Below are 18,675 nucleotides of genomic sequence, written 5' to 3'. Positions count from 1 at the left end.
GTAGAGATCTTAACCACCTCTAATTCTGATTTTAATATTTTTTGGTAATAAAGTAAAATAAAAGTATTTTCCCCTTTTAATATATTATATTTCAAGCGGCTGAAAAAAAAGCCATAATCCTTAAACAGTTTTTCTTTACTCAAATGGCGTACTGTGCATTAAATGCTTGATGTAATAAGAATTCAATTCCGAAATTTGAATAAATATTGTCAAAAATAACAACTTCATTTCCTTAATGTCAAAATGTATGTTTTCTTTATCCGTTTGCTAGACGCGTGCGAAGTTTCGGCCCAGTGCGCCGTCATTTCGGGTAACGCTTTTACTTTTCGTGTTGATGTTTAGTCGATTTGTTTTAATAACATCTCATCGCTTTTCGTTAGTTTTCTTTCAAAATATCGACAAAATTTGTTGTGTTATTATAAATGTGACGAAAGATTGATAAATAAACAATATGAAATGAGTACGAGAGATTTGATAACGTAAAATGATTCTCATGAAAATACACCAGTCTGTTTTATAGTCCAGATTCCGTCAATAAAAAGTTCTGTGGATGAGTATATTTTATTCCCCTTTCTTTATCTGAAATAGATATTTTAGATTTGCTAGCTTGTTTTTCTTTTTAAAGACTTTTATTGAAGGTCAGTAGCTGTTTTCTAACTGTATTCAAGTGTTTCTTTCAAAGGCCCATTATGCCTCAGAAATGCTATCAATTTTATTTCTTAAAAACTTTTGATTGTTGGTATATGTTTACAGTTCCAAACATCTACTAGTCGGCCATGTAGATGAAATATTTATACATCTTTTGTTCTCTTGGCAACTGGTATAATTATAGTGTTTGATAACTCAAATACTCTAAATTATGTTCCATTATTAAAGCATTATTACACATATATCTGACATTTCTAAAGAATTAAAATATATGAATTTCATGCATTGTGTATTTTTTAGTATACATATCTAATAACTCTGTATAGAGAAGTAATGTTTTACGGATATATAGATCTGTATACTGTGATATTTAATGATGTAACTAAATTAATAAATTATTATTCTCTCTTCCGCTAAATAACAGCCAAGTTATATTTAATATACACAATGTACATGTATTGTATAAAATGTGTTTAAACGAGATAATTCTAAACGTCAAAAGATCAGTCTTATGTTTTCAAGAGATATATTAGTTTGAAACTAAAATAGAAATAGTTTAATCAAAGTATGCCCGAGAAAATAACAACTGAATAAGTAAAAATAATTTCCGTAAATAATGTGGTAATGGTCACGCTAAAAGCTATTTCCAACATGGAAAAGAATATTTTTTTAAAGAGAAATGCGCTTGGTGTGCAGTGTATAATAGTTCTTAGGAAGTTGAATGTCGAATAAAAAATATTTTTATTTTCTCTTTATCATGGGCGTCCCTCCCAGAAAAGTACTGATCAGTCTTTATGCTTTTATGATAGCGCAAGGTGCTGGGGTTTAAAATAGCCGGTTATTTTACACGATGTACAGTTTGAAACAACATGTATTCGGGAAATTCATTTAAATACTGACTTTTAAAACCCAGAAAATTTAGGATTTTTACAGGGTGGTAATCAGAGGTGACGAAAACAGCATCAAAGGCTTATTTCTTTCAAACCGACACTTTGCAGGACCACAACCCTCCCGAGTTAGTCACGACAGGTCAACCAATCATCCCTGGTACTGAGGAAGTGCCGTGTGCCTTCTCCGCGACGTGCTTGCCTTGGGAGGGATTTGGAGAAGATGTTGCTAATGAACCAGATTCTCGCTTTACACATGTATACAATTCTAGTGGAATTTTATTTTACCTTCTGTTTTTCTTGACTCAATTTTTTCCTTATTCCCTATTACAAGGCACTGTGTCTATATGCCAATGACACTGTCATTGAGCAACCAGCCAAGTGGTTATGCGACCATATCATGGCCGCTCAACTAAGCCCCCGGGGAAAAGTGTCACTGGAGTAATTATATTAAACCAAGTGTCCTCAGTGCGTAATAGCCGTGGAATTCATAATTGAAATGTGTCAGAACTTTTGTCCACTAACAAGATGCAACAAGCTTGATTACCGCCTCATATCAGTTGTACAATACGGTCTTGATTAAATTGTATTTCTAAACTGTCGTAATTTTCTATCACCCCACCCATCTTGTTATCTTATACAAACGAAGTTAAATTTCGCGTAAAGGAATGAAGTTCGGGATTTGTGACATTGGTAGTTCGGCCATCACACCGAGGTTTGTAAATCATTGGCTAAATCAAGTTTAAAGTGTTCTTACGCCATGCAAACACATTTGACTGAAATACTATTACATACTATTACATAAGGAAAATACCATTAGATATACTGAAGAATTTCACTTGATTTCTTTCACTTTACAAAGGGACTGGTCTCTGTATTGGCGTTGAGTCATCATAACTATTAAAAATACATCGGATCAACTGTTGACTACTATTTTTTCTGTTTGTTTGTTTGAGTTTTTCTTTTTGTTGTTGTCCGTTTGTAGGAGACATGGCTAGGTCATCATGCACTGAGGTTCGAGAAACAGAGACATATAGATTTCAATTTTTATCTGGTTGCCCCTTCGTTGGCCTGTCAGAAGACAGATTTAATTACTATGTGCCAAAATCTTGTTTATATATCGTTCATCAAAAATGCTCGTTAGACCCTATCCATAAGCGGCAAATCTAATTTTGGAACCGCGTCTAATATGAAAATTAACATTTTTGATTGGTCAGAAATTACAGAATTGTATATTTTTAGGAACAATACTCATCGGGCACGTCCCCTAAAATCGCGCACCAAGACCGCATTCGAAAGGGCGACTTGGCGAGCGAAGCACGCATAAATGTAAATTGTTGAATTTGATGTTTAATTTTCTAAGTGTTTTGGGATAAAGATTGCATTGTTCAGTAAGTTCACATTTTTCCTTGTATTATTTCAATTTATAAAATGCATTTCTATTTACATTTTTTGTAACCTTTAGAATATTTAAATAGTTCTTCAAGAGACAGAGATATACTATTTTTAGTTCAAGAGATTTATGTTAAGGGCATATTGACTTTAAATCGTTATAATCGAAGTAATTCTGTTTGCTTATTGTTATTTACTGAAATTCATGTATTGTTATTGTAAGTCGGTTATCATTGTTTCAGATAACCGTTCGACTAGCTGTTTAGTAGGGATTATTGTTGTCTACAAATAAACATAAGAACGAGTATATTGCACTGCAGAGTTTTACTTATCCACGAACGACTTTAACGACTTTTACGGCTGCGCCGTGCATGGGCAGTCCCGTACAGTTATTGAACATTAATCAATTCCATAGTGAGAAGGATATTGAAGGTCATCCCAGATAGTGAATGTTGTTGAACACTTTCTTGGAATTGTTGACCCCAGTTATTGAAAACTTATTCAGTGAATATGGCTTCGGCAGAGAATCCAAGCGTTGCGCGGAAAAAAGAGCAAAATTAAAGGGATATAAATCAAGACTTGCTAAACTTTCGAAGGGTATGAGTTTACGCTTGAATGAGAAAGACAGTATCTCATATGTGCGTGATTTAAGGGAAGAAATAAATGAGTGTTGGAAGGAATTCGAAAATGAGCATGACAATCTAGAAATGTTTCACCTGAAGAACGATATGAAATTAAACGCTCACGCGACGTCACAAAGGCAGAGTTGGAGTCATTATTAGTACGAGTTCAAGCATATATTGCTTCAAACAAAGATAGTTCGGCAACTTCAGTGAGTGAAAATGGAGGAAGCGGATTAACAGAAATCTCAAGATCATCCTCGAAGAGAAGACGTCAACTTGCACAGCTAAAATTGGATCAGACAAAAAAACGTCACGAGCTGCAGAGAAAAATGCAAGAGTTGAATATTCAACAGACAGAATTGCAGCGAGAACTTGAACTGCAATCAGCTCAAGACCAGTTAGCGAGGTCCGAGTTGGATGATGAAAGCGACTCTGGTTCGAGCTCGAGTGAACGCGTCCAAGAATCCGTGTTGCCTGAAAAGGCATTAAGCTCACAGGAAAAGGTGCAGGAGTACGTCGATCAACTCGCACAGACGAAGTTAGCTACAGAGACGGAGCCACTTGTACAGAGACCTTTTGTGATGCAGAACTTTTCCAAGGACTTAAAGCAATGACCGTTAGTGTGCAGGAGAGTCTCAACCTGCCAAAACCTGAACTGTTAACATTTAATGGAAACCCGTCGGATTATGGTAAATTCATCTGTAATTTTGAGACAAATATAGAATCAAGGGTAAATGACAATAGGTTAAAACTAAGCTATCTAATTCAGTTTTGTCAAGGTGACGCTAAGCGTAGTATTGAGGATTGTGTTGTGTTGCCGACCGAGGAGGGATTCGAACGAGCGAAATCGATTTTAGAATCTAGGTATGGTAAGCCACATTTAGTTGCAAGATCACATGTAGAGAAATTAATCAATGGCAACAGTATAAGAAATAATGACATTAAGGGTCTCATGAATCTGTCTCTTGACATGGAAAAATGTCAGATCAATTTATCACAAGTAGGGTTCATGTCGGATCTTAATAACACTGAAAATCTAAGAAAAATTGTTCGCAGATTACCTTTTAATATTAGGTCGAAATGGGTCGAGCGAGCAAGCCGCTTAATTGAGCAGGGAATCGAACCATCATTTGATGATCTTCTTACCTTTGTAAAAGAGAGGGCCACAGTTGCAAATACTATGTACGGCCATGACCTGCATTATGAGTCAAAATCTGTTCAAGTTAGGAAACCTCAAATGACCTCTCCCCCGCGCGAGAAATTTGTAACTCTATCCACTAGCTCTAGCAATAAATTTCTAGGTAACGGTCTACCACAGAAACGCTCTGCGTGTTTATCTTGTGTATACTGCAGAGAGGGTCATAAACTCATTGATTGCCCGAAGTTTAAATTGATTGACCTTAAGGAAAAGTTGAATGTTGTCAGAATGCACAAAATGTGCGAGAACTGTCTAAACTTTAAACACTCTGCTAAATTCTGTCGCAAAAATAGTCTTTGTGAAGTTTCGGGTTGCAAAGAGAAGCATCATACTATGTTGCATGATGAAATTAGGCATGTTGAATATAATAATGGACAGAGTAATTGCTGTAATGTTTCACAGTTAGGTAGTAAACGTAATCGGGTGAGTTTACGGATCGTCCCTGTAGTAGTACAAAATGGTAACAAACAGGTGAAAACGTACGCCTTGCTCGACGAAGGTAGTGACGTAACACTCTGCAGTGATGAGCTTGTTAGGAAATTGGGAGCCGTAGGTATACGCCGTGAGTTTACTATTACAACAGTAAATCAGTCTACTGAAAGGAAAAGGGGCTTAGAAGTACAGTTTAAGGTAAGTTCTTTAGATAAAAGGGAAACCTTAGATTTAAATAAAGTATGGTCAGTGCGTAAAATGCCCATATCTCTGGATTCATTGCCCGATCGTAGAGAGGTAAGTAAGTGGAGACATTTAGATGGTATTGACTTACCGCAGATAAGCGAAGGGCAAGTTGAACTATTGATAGGTAGTGATGTACCTGAAGCCTTCTGGGTAGAGGAAGAAAGGCGAGGAAGAAGAGGCGAGCCTTATGCTATACGATCGCTCTTGGGGTGGAGCATTATAGGACCCGCAGGTAAGAGTACACTGCAAACGGCTGTCAATGTAAATTTTCAGCAAAGCCTGAGCGTGCATGACCAGATTGATAAACTATGGAATACCGATTTTCCGGACATGAAACTTGATAGTGGTGTAGGCATGTCGCAAGAAGACCGCCGTGCACGCTCATTGATGGAAAATTCGATTACTCTTGAAAATGGTCACTACAAGTTAGGTCTCCCATGGCGGGACAAGGGTGTTCATTTACCAAACAATAAATCAATGGCTCTCAAACGATTCGATCATTTAAAGAGAAAACTTGGTAAAAACGAGGAGTTATACACCCTTTACAAGAACACTATGGAAGGCTATATTGAACAGGGTTATGCTGAACGGTTACTTGAGACTGGTCTAAACGATGATAGGCGCGTGTGGTACCTTCCTCATCACCCTGTGATAAATCCAAAGAAACCTAATAAGGTAAGAATTGTTTTCGATTGTGCAGCAAAGTTTAGGGCACTTCCTTGAACGATAACTTGCTGCAAGGTCCCGATTATATGAATAGCATAGTCGGGGTACTTATGCGTTTTAGGCAGAAACCTGTAGCCTTAGTGGCCGATATTGAGGCAATGTTTCATCAGGTAAAGGTCAAAGACAGTGATAAAGATGCGCTGAGGTTTCTATGGTGGCCGAATGGGGACATTAGTAAAGAACCGATAGAATACTGTATGAACGTGCACCTATTCGGAGCTACCTCGTCACCTAGCTGTGCTGCATTTAGCCTGAAACGTACAGCTAGAGATAACTCTCACGCATTCAGTGATGAAACCGTCGGTACCATAGAACGTAATTTCTACGTCGATGATCTTTTGAAGTCGGTATCTGACGAAAAGGTAGGTATTAAAACTTGCCCGTGAACTTAGGGAAATTCTCTCTTTAGGCGGATTTAGATTAACCAAGTGGGTTTCTAATAGCCCAGATGTATTAAGTTCGATACCCGAGACGGAAAGGGCTGAATCTACTACCAGACTTGACATTGAAATAGATGCAGCGCTTGAGAAGACACTTGGGCTACAATGGTATGTAGAAAGAGACTGCTTCGTTTTTGATGTCAATTTGCAAGACAAGGGTTATACAAGAAGAGGTATATTGTCTGTAGCAAGTTCGTTATATGACCCATTGGGATTGGTCGCACCTGTTACTCTGATACCAAATTAGTATTACAGAATGCTTGCAGACAAAGATTAGGCTGGGACGAAAAGATATCTGAAGCTGATGCAGAATGCTGGTCCCACTGGCTAGCCAGTCTGTCGGAATTGTCAAAGGTGAGTATTGAGAGATGTCTAGAACCGATTGCGTTAGATAGACATTCTACTAAGACTGAGCTTCATATATTTAGCGATGCATCGGAAAAGGCGTACGGCTCAGCAGCATATTTAAAGGTGTACGATGCATTTGGCAACATCAAATGTAGTTTGATTATAGGGAAATCCAGGCTTGCTCCAATCAAGACACTGTCCATACCGAGGCTCGAGTTGGCTGCAGCGGTGCTGGCAGTCAAGTTGTATCAACTCGTGACTCAAGAACTGGACATAGAAATTCATGACACCATTTTCTGGACAGACTCTATGATCGTACTAGGCTACATAAATAATGTCAAGAAGCGTTTTAAGACGTTTGTGGCGAATAGACTGTCATATATACATGATGTTACGACGCCAAAAGATTGGAGGTATGTACCGTCAAAGTTAAATCCTGCCGATCTTGCCTCTAGAGGATTTTATCCTTATGATACGGATAAACTGTCATTCTGGTTAAATGGCCCAAACTTTATATTGAAGGACCGAATTAGTTGGCCAGAAATTGTTACGAACCTTCCTGTTTCTGATGATGATATCGATGTGAAACCGGAAGTAAATGTCAATCTTTCACAAGGTAAGCAATGTAAGGGAATCGATGACTTACTGACCAGATATTCCGACTGGCACAAACTTCAGCGAGCAGTGGGCTGGTTACTTAGGTTCAAAACTTATCTTGTAGAGAGATACTTGCGAGGTAACAAGGTATCTTATGCTGCATCAAAACACCTTACCATAAATGAAATTAGAGCAGCAAAATCCGCTGTCTTCAAGCTACTACAAATGGAAATATATGGAGACGAAATAAGAAGTGTCATACAGGCAGGTAATGTATCTAAATCAAGTTCACTTGTCAGATTAAATCCGGTATATACCGATGGGTTTATTAAGAGTAGGTGGATTACAAAACTCGCTCATCGACGAAGCCGCTAAACATCCTATAATTCTTCCTAGCTCTCATCATGTTACCAGAGTCTTGATAAGGGACTTCCACGAAAGGAATGCACACATTGGTACTCTACATGTCCTCTCTCTTATAAGGCAGAAATACTGGATTGTTCAAGGACACAGAGCGGTAAAGTCTGTATTGAACCTTTGTCTTGAATGTAAACGAAAGCACCATCGTCCTGAAACACAGCAAATGGGTCAACTACCAGAAGAGAGACTTATGCCTGATAAAGCACCATTCACGTACGTCGGCGTCGATTATTTTGGGCCGATGACTGTGAAATCCGGAAGACGGCATTTAAAGAGGTATGGTTGTTTATTTACTTGTTTAACCACGAGAGCAGTGCACATCGAGATTGCCCATAGCTTGGATACTGATTCATTCGTATGTGCACTTCAACGATTTATCGGCCGTAGAGGCAATCCTGAGAAAATCTTCAGTGATAATGGAACGAATTTCGTGTCAGGTGAAAGGGTATTACGAGATAGTATTCAGCTATGGAATAATAGTCGACTGACGAAATTCTGTCAGCAGCGTGAAATCAAATGGCATTTCAATCCGCCATATGCACCACATATGGGTGGCGTCTGGGAACGGCTTGTAAGGTCCGCCAAAACAGCATTAAAATCTGTCATTCGCGAACAACTTCTCAACGACGAAGCGCTGTTGACCTTGGTGGTAGAGATAGAGAAAATTCTCAATGATCGACCAATCACTCAGGTAAGTAGTGATCCAAGGGATCCGGAGCCTTTATCACCCAATAAACTGCTGATAATGCGAACAAACGCGTCCTTTCCACCAGGTCTGTTCGACAAGCATGATATCTACTGTAGGCGCTGGTGGAGACAGGTACAGTATTTAGCAAATTTATTTTGGAAAAGATGGACGCGGGAATATTTATCGAATTTACAGGTAAGGCAGAAATGGTATACACAGCAGAGAAGCGTGGCCGTCAACGACCTTGTACTTGTATGCAACGAGCCTTCGTTGCGGGTCAGTGGCCTTTAGGCCTCGTTCTTGATGTAAGTAAGGGACGTGATGGACTTGTGCGGTCATGCAAGGTAAAAGTAAATGGCTCAATTAAGGTTAGACCGATCACAACTTTGTGTCTGTTAGAACGCCATGTCCTGTAGTTCGTTGTCGTAGAATCGTATGTGTATTATTAGTATATTGTAGTTATAAGTATATCGTAGATAGTTTGTGTATTTTGAAGTTGCTGTTTAGTGCCTCTTTCTCGCAGCCTTGTCTCCTTAAGATTGCATAATTTGAATGAGCTCTATGGAAGGCTCATTGAGGGGCGGTGTAGGAGACATGGCTAGGTCATCATGCACTGAGGTTCGAGAAACAGAGACATATAGATTTCAATTTTTATCTGGTTGCCCCTTCGTTGGCCTGTCAGAAGACAGATTTAATTACTATGTGCCAAAATCTTGTTTATATATCGTTCATCAAAAATGCTCGTTAGACCCTATCCATAAGCGGCAAATCTTATTTTGGAACCGCGTCTAATATGAAAATTAACATTTTTGATTGGTCAGAAATTACAGAATTGTATATTTTTAGGAACAATACTCATCGGGCACGTCCCCTAAAATCGCGCACCAAGACCGCATTCGAAAGGGCGACTTGGCGAGCGAAGCACGCATAAATGTAAATTGTTGAATTTGATGTTTAATTTTCTAAGTGTTTTGGGATAAAGATTGCATTGTTCAGTAAGTTCACATTTTTCCTTGTATTATTTCAATTTATAAAATGCATTTCTATTTACATTTTTTGTAACCTTTAGAATATTTAAATAGTTCTTCAAGAGACAGAGATATACTATTTTTAGTTCAAGAGATTTATGTTAAGGGCATATTGACTTTAAATTGTTATAATCGAAGTAATTCTGTTTGCTTATTGTTATTTACTGAAATTCATGTATTGTTATTGTAAGTCGGTTATCATTGTTTCAGATAACCGTTCGACTAGCTGTTTAGTAGGATTATTGTTGTCTACAAATAAACATAAGAACGAGTATATTGCACTGCAGAGTTTTACTTATCCCACGAACGACTTTAACGACTTTTACGGCTGCGCCGTGCATGGGCAGTCCCGTACACCGTTTTGTTTTACCATCTTCCCCGAATCAGTACATTTATATAATACTGTAAAATATAATACGGAATCTTTCTTTTCTGCAGAAATTAATAAAAGACACACATGATCAGTCTTTAATTGGATGATAAGAGACTTAGTGTTACATAAAACAGTCGAACCTGTTTTAAAGGCCACCTCCGAGTAAAGACCACCCTGTAAATAAAAACCTTTATTTCTCAACCCTACATTGAGTAAATAGAACAGAGTAACCTCCAAATAAAAACCACTTGTCTATAAAGACCATGTTTAGTCTCTCTTTGTGTGTTTTTTATTCACAGATTTGACTGTATTAACATAATATAACGGGGTACACATGTATTTTAAGTACTAAACTGTTGCATTCTTTTGATTACTTGGACAATAAAAAATTGTTTGATTTGTCAACAGATCATCATCATATATTTTTTATAGCCAAAATAGTATCACTATTGAAATATATTATTGTTATTTTTTCATGAAGTATATTACTAATTCCTATGTTAGATAGAGAAAAATGACAATATGAAATAGATTTCATTAAGAAAAATTCCAATACACATCCTATATTAAATAAATGGTTACAATAAATAAATGGTACCTTTCCTTTCCAATGACAAGTTACGTAAATGCGGGTTTAATATTTGTTATTTTTATATTTTGCATCACGTGATTGTCTGACTTATCAGGTCTCAGGTGAAATAATTTTATTTAATGTATCTAATACTACGATTTTTTTCTCTACAAATTCATAATTTTCTTTTTTAACAAAATGTTTTATTTTATTGTTGGTTGGTTTGTTACTCATGTTTTTTTGTTGTTGTTGTGAATATTGTTGCTGTTAATAATGATGATGATGCTCCTGCTGCAGCTGCTGATGATGATGATTATATCATCTTAAGCAAGCCTTTAAATTTATTTACAACCACAATCACATTTATGAATAAATGAAGAAAAAATGACAAAGTTATTTACAAGATTGAAATTAGATTTAAAAAAAAATGTTTTTAACTTTAACAGCGGTGTAAGTATTTAATACACTCGTTATGTTCGTCTGTTGACAAGCAACCTTAAACCCCGTTTTCTAGCATATGTTTCAGACAGGACTGATAGATCAAGTTTACTTTGAGGACATCTAAATATTTGTGAATGTACAACTAAATGCTTCACATGAATAAAGCAAACAATATTTAACACTAAAGAAAACATTTATTCGGTGTAGAAAAATATCACGAATTAACAGTTTTTGTATCGTTGTAGGCCCAAATTGGTTTCGTATAGTTTGAACAAACATTTCCATATTTTTGTTAAGCTCCCGCAACACTATATAAATTTGTAAGTTGCGTCCAAGTTGTTTTCAGTGTAATGGCAACGATTTTGAAACCTGTACTGTAGTACAACTTCTGATTTTCAGCGAATTTAATAAGATTAGGTATCGGAGAGGGAAAATACTGAGATGTTTCTTTGTGGAATACTTATGACGAAAACAAGCATAATTCTTATTTCCACTTGGCTTGAAGGCTTTAGCGAAGGCATAAGCAATGAAACACGGATGTTTTCTGTAGGGGCGGAGCGTAGATACCACATGACAAGTGGGCGGGTCATGAAGCGGCAAACCTCTTGCGCATGTTGATTTATTGATAGCATCGTATAGAAAAGCGCGATACGTCTATAAATTTCGCAAATGCACGAACAAGATAAGAATTTTACGGATCATAGAGTTGTTATCACTTTACAAAGACTGCAATGACCCAATAAATCAAGGTTTCGTTCAACAAACTAAGCTGTTCAATTAATTATTACAAGAAAAAACGGTATTTGGCTTTCCATTTTATCAATTGCACAGAATTTAAATTAGGTCCAAGTTGATATGTGGTAAATGCTCGTTCCTATAAGTATTTGGCAAAAAAACGTAAATATAAAGACAGTTGACATCGACGGAAGTGTCAACATAATATTTAAATATAAGATTATTACTTGTTTAATATCCAATATATTATGTTGATTTATATATTTGTGTATCGAAGTTTCTTATGAGTTTTTATTAAATACATAGATATCTAAATAACTTCTGCTTCATTCAGTTAATACAAAACAGTAAAAAAAACCTTGATTTTGCTGTTTTAAATTGCAGCAACAGTGCACATGTAGTGTTAACATTTGCCGTTATACAGATGCCAATAGGGTGCTGACACCGAACTACTTACATTGAAACATACAAGCTTTTCGTGTATTACTCCGCGGAGTACATTGCAAGATGAAACTTTAATTAAAATGCCAAGGTCTTAAACTACCATACAATACAACTTTATCAACGTGGTCTTAAACTGTCATACGATACCCGACGAGACCGTGGTCTTAAAATACCATCAAATTCCACGATAAAAACGTGAACTTACACTACCATACAATACCACGATTAAAACGTGGTCTTTAAATACCATTCAATACCACGATAATAGCGGGGTATTAAAATATCTCACAACACCACGATAAAAACGTGGTGTTAATATACCATTCAATACCACGATTAAAACGTGGTCTTAAACAATCACACATTAAGACGACAAAAACGTGGGCTTTAAAACCTTACAAAATAACCACGATAAGAACATGTTCTTTAAATGTAGATACATTAATAAAAATTACGTTTTTTTTATTTTCTGTTCCCTCACACTGCAGATTGTCCTTGAATTTAATACTTGATTATCAAATACATTTTAAGTAAGAAGTGGGTAATGATATTTAAAAAAAAGTTGCATTTGCTGAATAAATTTTGACGCGGAAAATCTGCATAAATAATTGTAAGATACAACATAACACGGAGACAGAAAAAATAAAGGCAGCAGCATTAGGAGTGAGTTCCTGAGAGTTTTTGCCAGCCAATCGAGGGAGCATTAGACGGAGATAACGAAAAGATTATCTCGGGTTTACGGGAAATCTTATCTCCCAGACAGAGATAAAATGTCGGGGAGAATTTCTACATATTTCACCGCTAATTGCTACTGATGATGTACAACTTTGAATTCCAATTTTCTGTCAGATAATACAAACGTTTACAATGGCTCAATTTGTACTGAACGATGATTGAGTGAATGTGGCTTAGTAGTCAATTCACTTCACCATTCGATGCGCATGCGCAGGCGGTAGTGCTTGCCAATATTTAAAAATGAACTTTTGCTAAAAAAATTTCTTTGAAAATCGACTTATCGACTTACGTACATATTTTTAAGTATCATTCAGTGATTTACTGAATACAAAATTAATAGGTCACCTTTATGCATATTATAACCATTAAGGACATGAATTGTGGCATGTCCGGTGTCCATACTCTCTGTTCCTGAAAAGAGCGACTGGACCCTCATTCAGCCAAACATACAATTAACCATTGTATATTTCATTTTTTATAGAATAGTTTTAAAGTCAAGATAAGGGTATAGCATGAGAATGTGAGAAAGAAATATGATTGACCAAAATTGGTGTCCTGGCTTGTAACTTGTTACTGTATTTTTCATTTAAAATCAAAGTTCAACACAATTTTAAATTAAAAGAGAAAATAAATCTTTTATTGTAGAAAATCAATGAAAATCGCCTATTCTACAATTTTCAGTAGACTTTATTCGCTTCTTTGAGAATTAGAATTATTGTGGTACATCCGGAAAATATTGGATGGAAAACTTTCTTTTCTTAAATTGCATCTATATTCTTAACTTACGGAAAAAAAAGAAAAAAAGAAACCCTTGCTGTCTATAAAACTATTGAATCAATGGCACCACCAAATCCCATTGGAAATTAACAAACTTGAATGTTTGCATTGAATAAAGCCGAATTAAAAATTGTCTTATTAAATTGTTACATTTCAACGCCTCAGCGTGGGACCATGAAACTTTTATTTGCATTCTTTTGAAAAGTTTAAAAGCTTCATTTGTTCCTAATCAAACCCCTTGACATTTTTCATGAAACAATAAATATAAACTTCTTCAAAGGATCCGCCTGGTTTGTCCAAGACGGCCAATGTTTATTGTCATAACTAGAACTTGGTCACGTTCCGGTCAATAAGCGAAGTTGACTTACTTTGATGTCTGCACGTGTTAATTAAAATTACGTTCTGTTCAAACGTTCGTAAGATCCAACGTATAAACGTTTAATTCAATTTTCGGTTCAAATAAATGCCATCGAGTTGTATATATCTCAGTCGTTACGTTTGTTAGCTTGAAGTTTTTTACTCAAATTATTCTAATCTATTATTTAAGTCAGATATGTAGGATTATTGAGGATGTACTTCATCAATTTTAAAATGCAGCATCCGTATCAGTTTGCTTACAGTATGGAGATGATTTTTGTGATCGATAGTGGTGGGAGTGTTGGTAGTTTTCATTCCGGATCACGGCAGCAAGCTACACTAAATTTACTAGAGCTCAGTTCAGCCACTGCATCGTTTCTCGACTGGCTCTCAAGCAGTTTCGCAAGGACCTAATACCTTCTGTACGTACCAGTGCAGAGGTACAGTGCGAATGACCGTGAAGAGGATTTCATGGTCAAACACACCGAAAGTGACTAAATCCGGGATTCGAACCCGAGTCGCCCGATTCACAGTTCAACGCTCTGTAATCGAACCCATGTCTTCTGACTTTCTAGTCCTGGTCAATCGAGGCATGAAAAAATCCTCTGCTCATGTATAATGTAGAGTATAATGATAAATCTGAAATAATCATTCTTGGGAGCTAGTTTTCAACAGGTGGTACATTTTGCTAGTACTGGTCGCTGATTAATGGCTAATTATTGTAGATTAATGATATTACCTGTTGAAACATGCTCCCCGTAGACGTAATGTCAGCGGCCAATAACTCTGACCACCCCTCGGAGGGCGAGGAATTTAGATGAGAAATGCCTCATTATTTACACAGCAGGGATTAATGTTACAATGTAACTAAGTTAATTTTTACCTGGCATTAATTCTCAAGATGATGTTCTGAATAGAGGTTGAACTTGCAACGATTTTGTGTTTTATTAATAAGACGGACATAGAAATCTGTACACATTCAGAGGTTATAAAGACTAACGAAGACGGACATTAAGTATTATACTCTGAACTAAGATTCAACACCTGAAGAAAAAAAACAACAATAATTATAAAATGGGGACATTTCAACTTCGTGTATTCATGATTTCAACTTTTCCAATTTAAAATATGAATTTTATGAATTCTTGATTTCAACTTCATGAAATCGCGTTTTATCAGTTTCAACGTCATTAATTCACGATTTCAACTTCACGAAATCACGGTTTTATAATTTCAACATCATGAATTCATATTCATGAACATCACGAATCTTACTTTTTAAAGTTTCAGCTTCATGAATTCATGATTTAAACTTCATGAATTCATGATTTCAACTTCACGAACTGAAATTAAAAAAAAAAGTTGAAATATTGAATTCATGAAATTGTGAAGTTGAAATTGTGATTTAATGGAGTTGAATCCGTGGATTCATTAAGATTTAATCGCATATTCATCAGGATGAAATCGGAAATTTATAAAGTTGAAATCACATATTTGTAATGTTCAAATCGGGAATTCATGAAGTTGAAATCATGAGATTGTTAAATGGTACCGATGAACTCATGAAGTTAAAATTTTTGACGTATTAAACCTTCATCATTAAAGACACGCACATATACTTGATTGTGCAGAGAAAATAAAATAAAAATAAAACCACTCTATTTCTACGAAAACTGTTACATTTTTGTACCTGAATTTATATCTTGAACCGAGCAGTAAATAAGGAAAGTATACCCGTACTAAATCAGGCTAGAATGACAGAATTATTACTGAAAACAGACACCTGGGACGATGAGGCGTGTGTACGAAGCAGATAACGCGAAATTTCCCTCCTGTTTTATTGGCTTTTTATCGCATTATAAAACATGCTAACACTCTATTAAAATTCATTGCTCAGAAAAAAATATCCTCAAATTATCCTCAGATGATTGACGTGTTTTTGGGGCTGAGTTGGAACATCCTAGCGACGTAAATTATGCTAATGGTTAAAAAAATTATATAAATACAAAATAAATAAAAATAAAATTAAATAAAAAGGTTATAAACCGCGTAGAAAAGTAAATTATGGGGTAACTGCAATGAAACATGCATTTCTTAATTAATTTTCTTGGCATGTATTGTGCAACTTTCACGAACTTTAATTTTTATATATTAGTAACAAAACAACACGTAATGTAAAGTATCGTAACGTAACATATTAGCTGTATATTGTACATTGAGGATACTATAATCAATCAGTCAATCAATCAATCATCAGTCAATGAATGAATAAATAAATAAATAAATAAATGAACAAATGAATGAATGAATGAATGAATGAATGAATGAATGAATGAATGAATGAATGAATGAATGAATGAATGAATGAATGAATGAATGAATGAATGGACTGACTGACTGAATGAATGACTGAATGACTGAATGACTGAATGAATGAATGAATGAATGAATGAATGAATGAATGATCAGCCATCGCACACAAAATGATTACTCTTTGTGGTCACCAATCAAGCAGGAATAGTAACATGTACTTGGTGACCGGAACCGGAAGTATTAGTGCAATTTCAGTAAGAAAGAGGCTGGCTGTTCTAATGAAAACACGACCATCGATGATTCATTGCCGAGTAAATAACACAGAGTCTGATTCGTTTTTTCCCAACAATAATATTGCGAACGTTAATTGAGGACATAACTGACAATTCCTATTAAAATATTGTAGTTTAGAAGTGTCACAGTAATTATACTGTTGATTGAAATACGGTCTATCAGCTGACAGGGCCCAACAAGGCTAAAGTTGGGTGGTAAATTCTGGTGAAATATTCAATTAAATTTGTCTGGAAACAGTGTGGGTTTTAGGTGCAGAGAGACAAACAAAATCTTTATTCAAACAAAAAATGTATAGTAACTCCGAAATCATTCCCAGTTTATTTTGTTAAGGGTGTACTCTCATAACTCTAATAATTTCAGTTATAGTTAAACCTTGTATACTAAGACAACCCCCATGTAAAGACCATATCAGTAAACCTGTTTTCAATGGTTTTAAATGTTCTCAAAATGGCTCATTTCTTAAGTACTAATAAAGCTAGTATATTAGACGATTTGTTGAAAGACCACATCTTCCCGATAATTGACAATTCTGTAAAATATAAAAATACAACTGATAAATGCCTCGTTTCTTCAATAACACTATTAAACTGTTCAAGTCGACTTTTTGTTTTGTTGTTTTATTATTATTATTATTATTATTATTTATTATTATTATTATTATTATTTATTATTATTATAATTATTATTATTATTATTATTATAATTATTATTATTATTATTATTATTATTATTATTATTGTTATTGTTATTATGATAATAGTTATTATTATTATTATTATTATTATTATTATTATTATTATTATTATTATTATTATTATTATTATCATTATTATTATTATTGTTATTGTTATTATGATAATAATAATAATTATTATTATTATTATTATTATTATTATTATTATTATTATTATCATGATTGATTATTATTATTATTATCATGATATTGATCATCATCATCATCATCATCATCATGATCGTCATCATCATGATCGTCATCATCATCATCATCATCATCATCAGCAGCAGCAGCAGCAGCAGCAGCAGTTACATTATTTATATCTATTATAGTGAAATAGTGAACCATGAGTCAGTGTGTAACCATTTTTTGTTCCACTCATTTATAACGTATGTACTTAAAAATAATAAAAGTGATATCATTTTATAATTAGAATAAAGTCTTATGCTGGAAATTTGAGGCGTTGACAGGGGTCTCAAAATTCAAAACATTTTCTAGTATTGTGCAATATTTTGCGATCTCTACATGCGCCTACTAGAGGGATGAAAACGTGAAGTTGGCACCCTGGGCAGATGGAAACTATCAAATTCACACGCCAAGTTATTCACAGCTGCAGGCATCTTGTGGAATAAGAAAAATGAGCTCATGTGAATTTGTATGTATTTAGCCACAGGCAGGTTTCAATATTTTCTATGTGTTTATGGGAATGTACTGTTTGCCCTAGTTACTGATTAAAAACTGTCCGCACACGGCGTTCTACGAACTTTGCCCCCTCGCCGGCGGACCTTTCCATAGAAACTAAGGCAAAGCATTTCCTGCGATTTCTATGAAATTACAAAATTTTGTTGAGAGTGACAAGTTTTCATTTATAATAGTACCGTATGTATATATACATGTACTAAGATAAGTTTATCTAAATACTTGATACTTTTAAGGACCCATAAAATATTTCTAAGATAACGTTCTGGTGCATTCCTCTGCAGTATTACATGATACAGAATTGAAGCAGGAAAACATCGAAAAATGAAAATGCCTCGAAATGAACGAATTATTTCGTTAAAAGGGTTTCTTTTTATATCTTGCGGTCCTTACTTGTGATATTCAGAAGCTTTACTCATACAGTTACAGCATGGCCCCAACTCGTGTTAACTTTCGAACCTAAAAAAATTATGTTCATTCTACACTTGAGAAGAGTTCCTTAAATATTTTGTACAATTACCCAGTTT

General features: G+C 35.2%; 2 protein-coding genes across 2 annotated transcripts; both read left to right on the top strand.

Annotated features, from left to right (window-relative positions):
* Positions 1–4,160: 4,160 nt before the first annotated feature.
* On the top strand, positions 4,161–6,149 carry LOC132750912 (uncharacterized). The gene has a single exon (XM_060740982.1). It carries the CDS (start codon positions 4,161–4,163, stop codon positions 6,147–6,149), a length of 1,989 nt encoding a protein of 662 aa, XP_060596965.1.
* Positions 6,150–6,202: 53 nt separating this feature from the next.
* LOC132750911 (uncharacterized) lies at positions 6,203–14,520 on the top strand. Its single transcript, XM_060740981.1, has 5 exons — positions 6,203–6,514; positions 6,848–7,846; positions 8,097–8,648; positions 8,810–8,989; positions 14,347–14,520. Exons 1-5 carry the CDS (start codon positions 6,203–6,205, stop codon positions 14,518–14,520), a joined length of 2,217 nt encoding a protein of 738 aa, XP_060596964.1.
* The last annotated feature ends 4,155 nt before the right edge of the window (positions 14,521–18,675 follow it).

Source organism: Ruditapes philippinarum, unplaced genomic scaffold, assembly GCF_026571515.1.
Source record: "Ruditapes philippinarum isolate M1 unplaced genomic scaffold, ASM2657151v2 ctg795_1_1_1_1, whole genome shotgun sequence".
Lineage (NCBI taxonomy): Eukaryota > Metazoa > Mollusca > Bivalvia > Venerida > Veneridae > Ruditapes > Ruditapes philippinarum.
The sequence above is the reverse complement of the archived record's forward strand: the minus strand, read 5'-3'. Positions and strand labels throughout refer to the sequence as shown.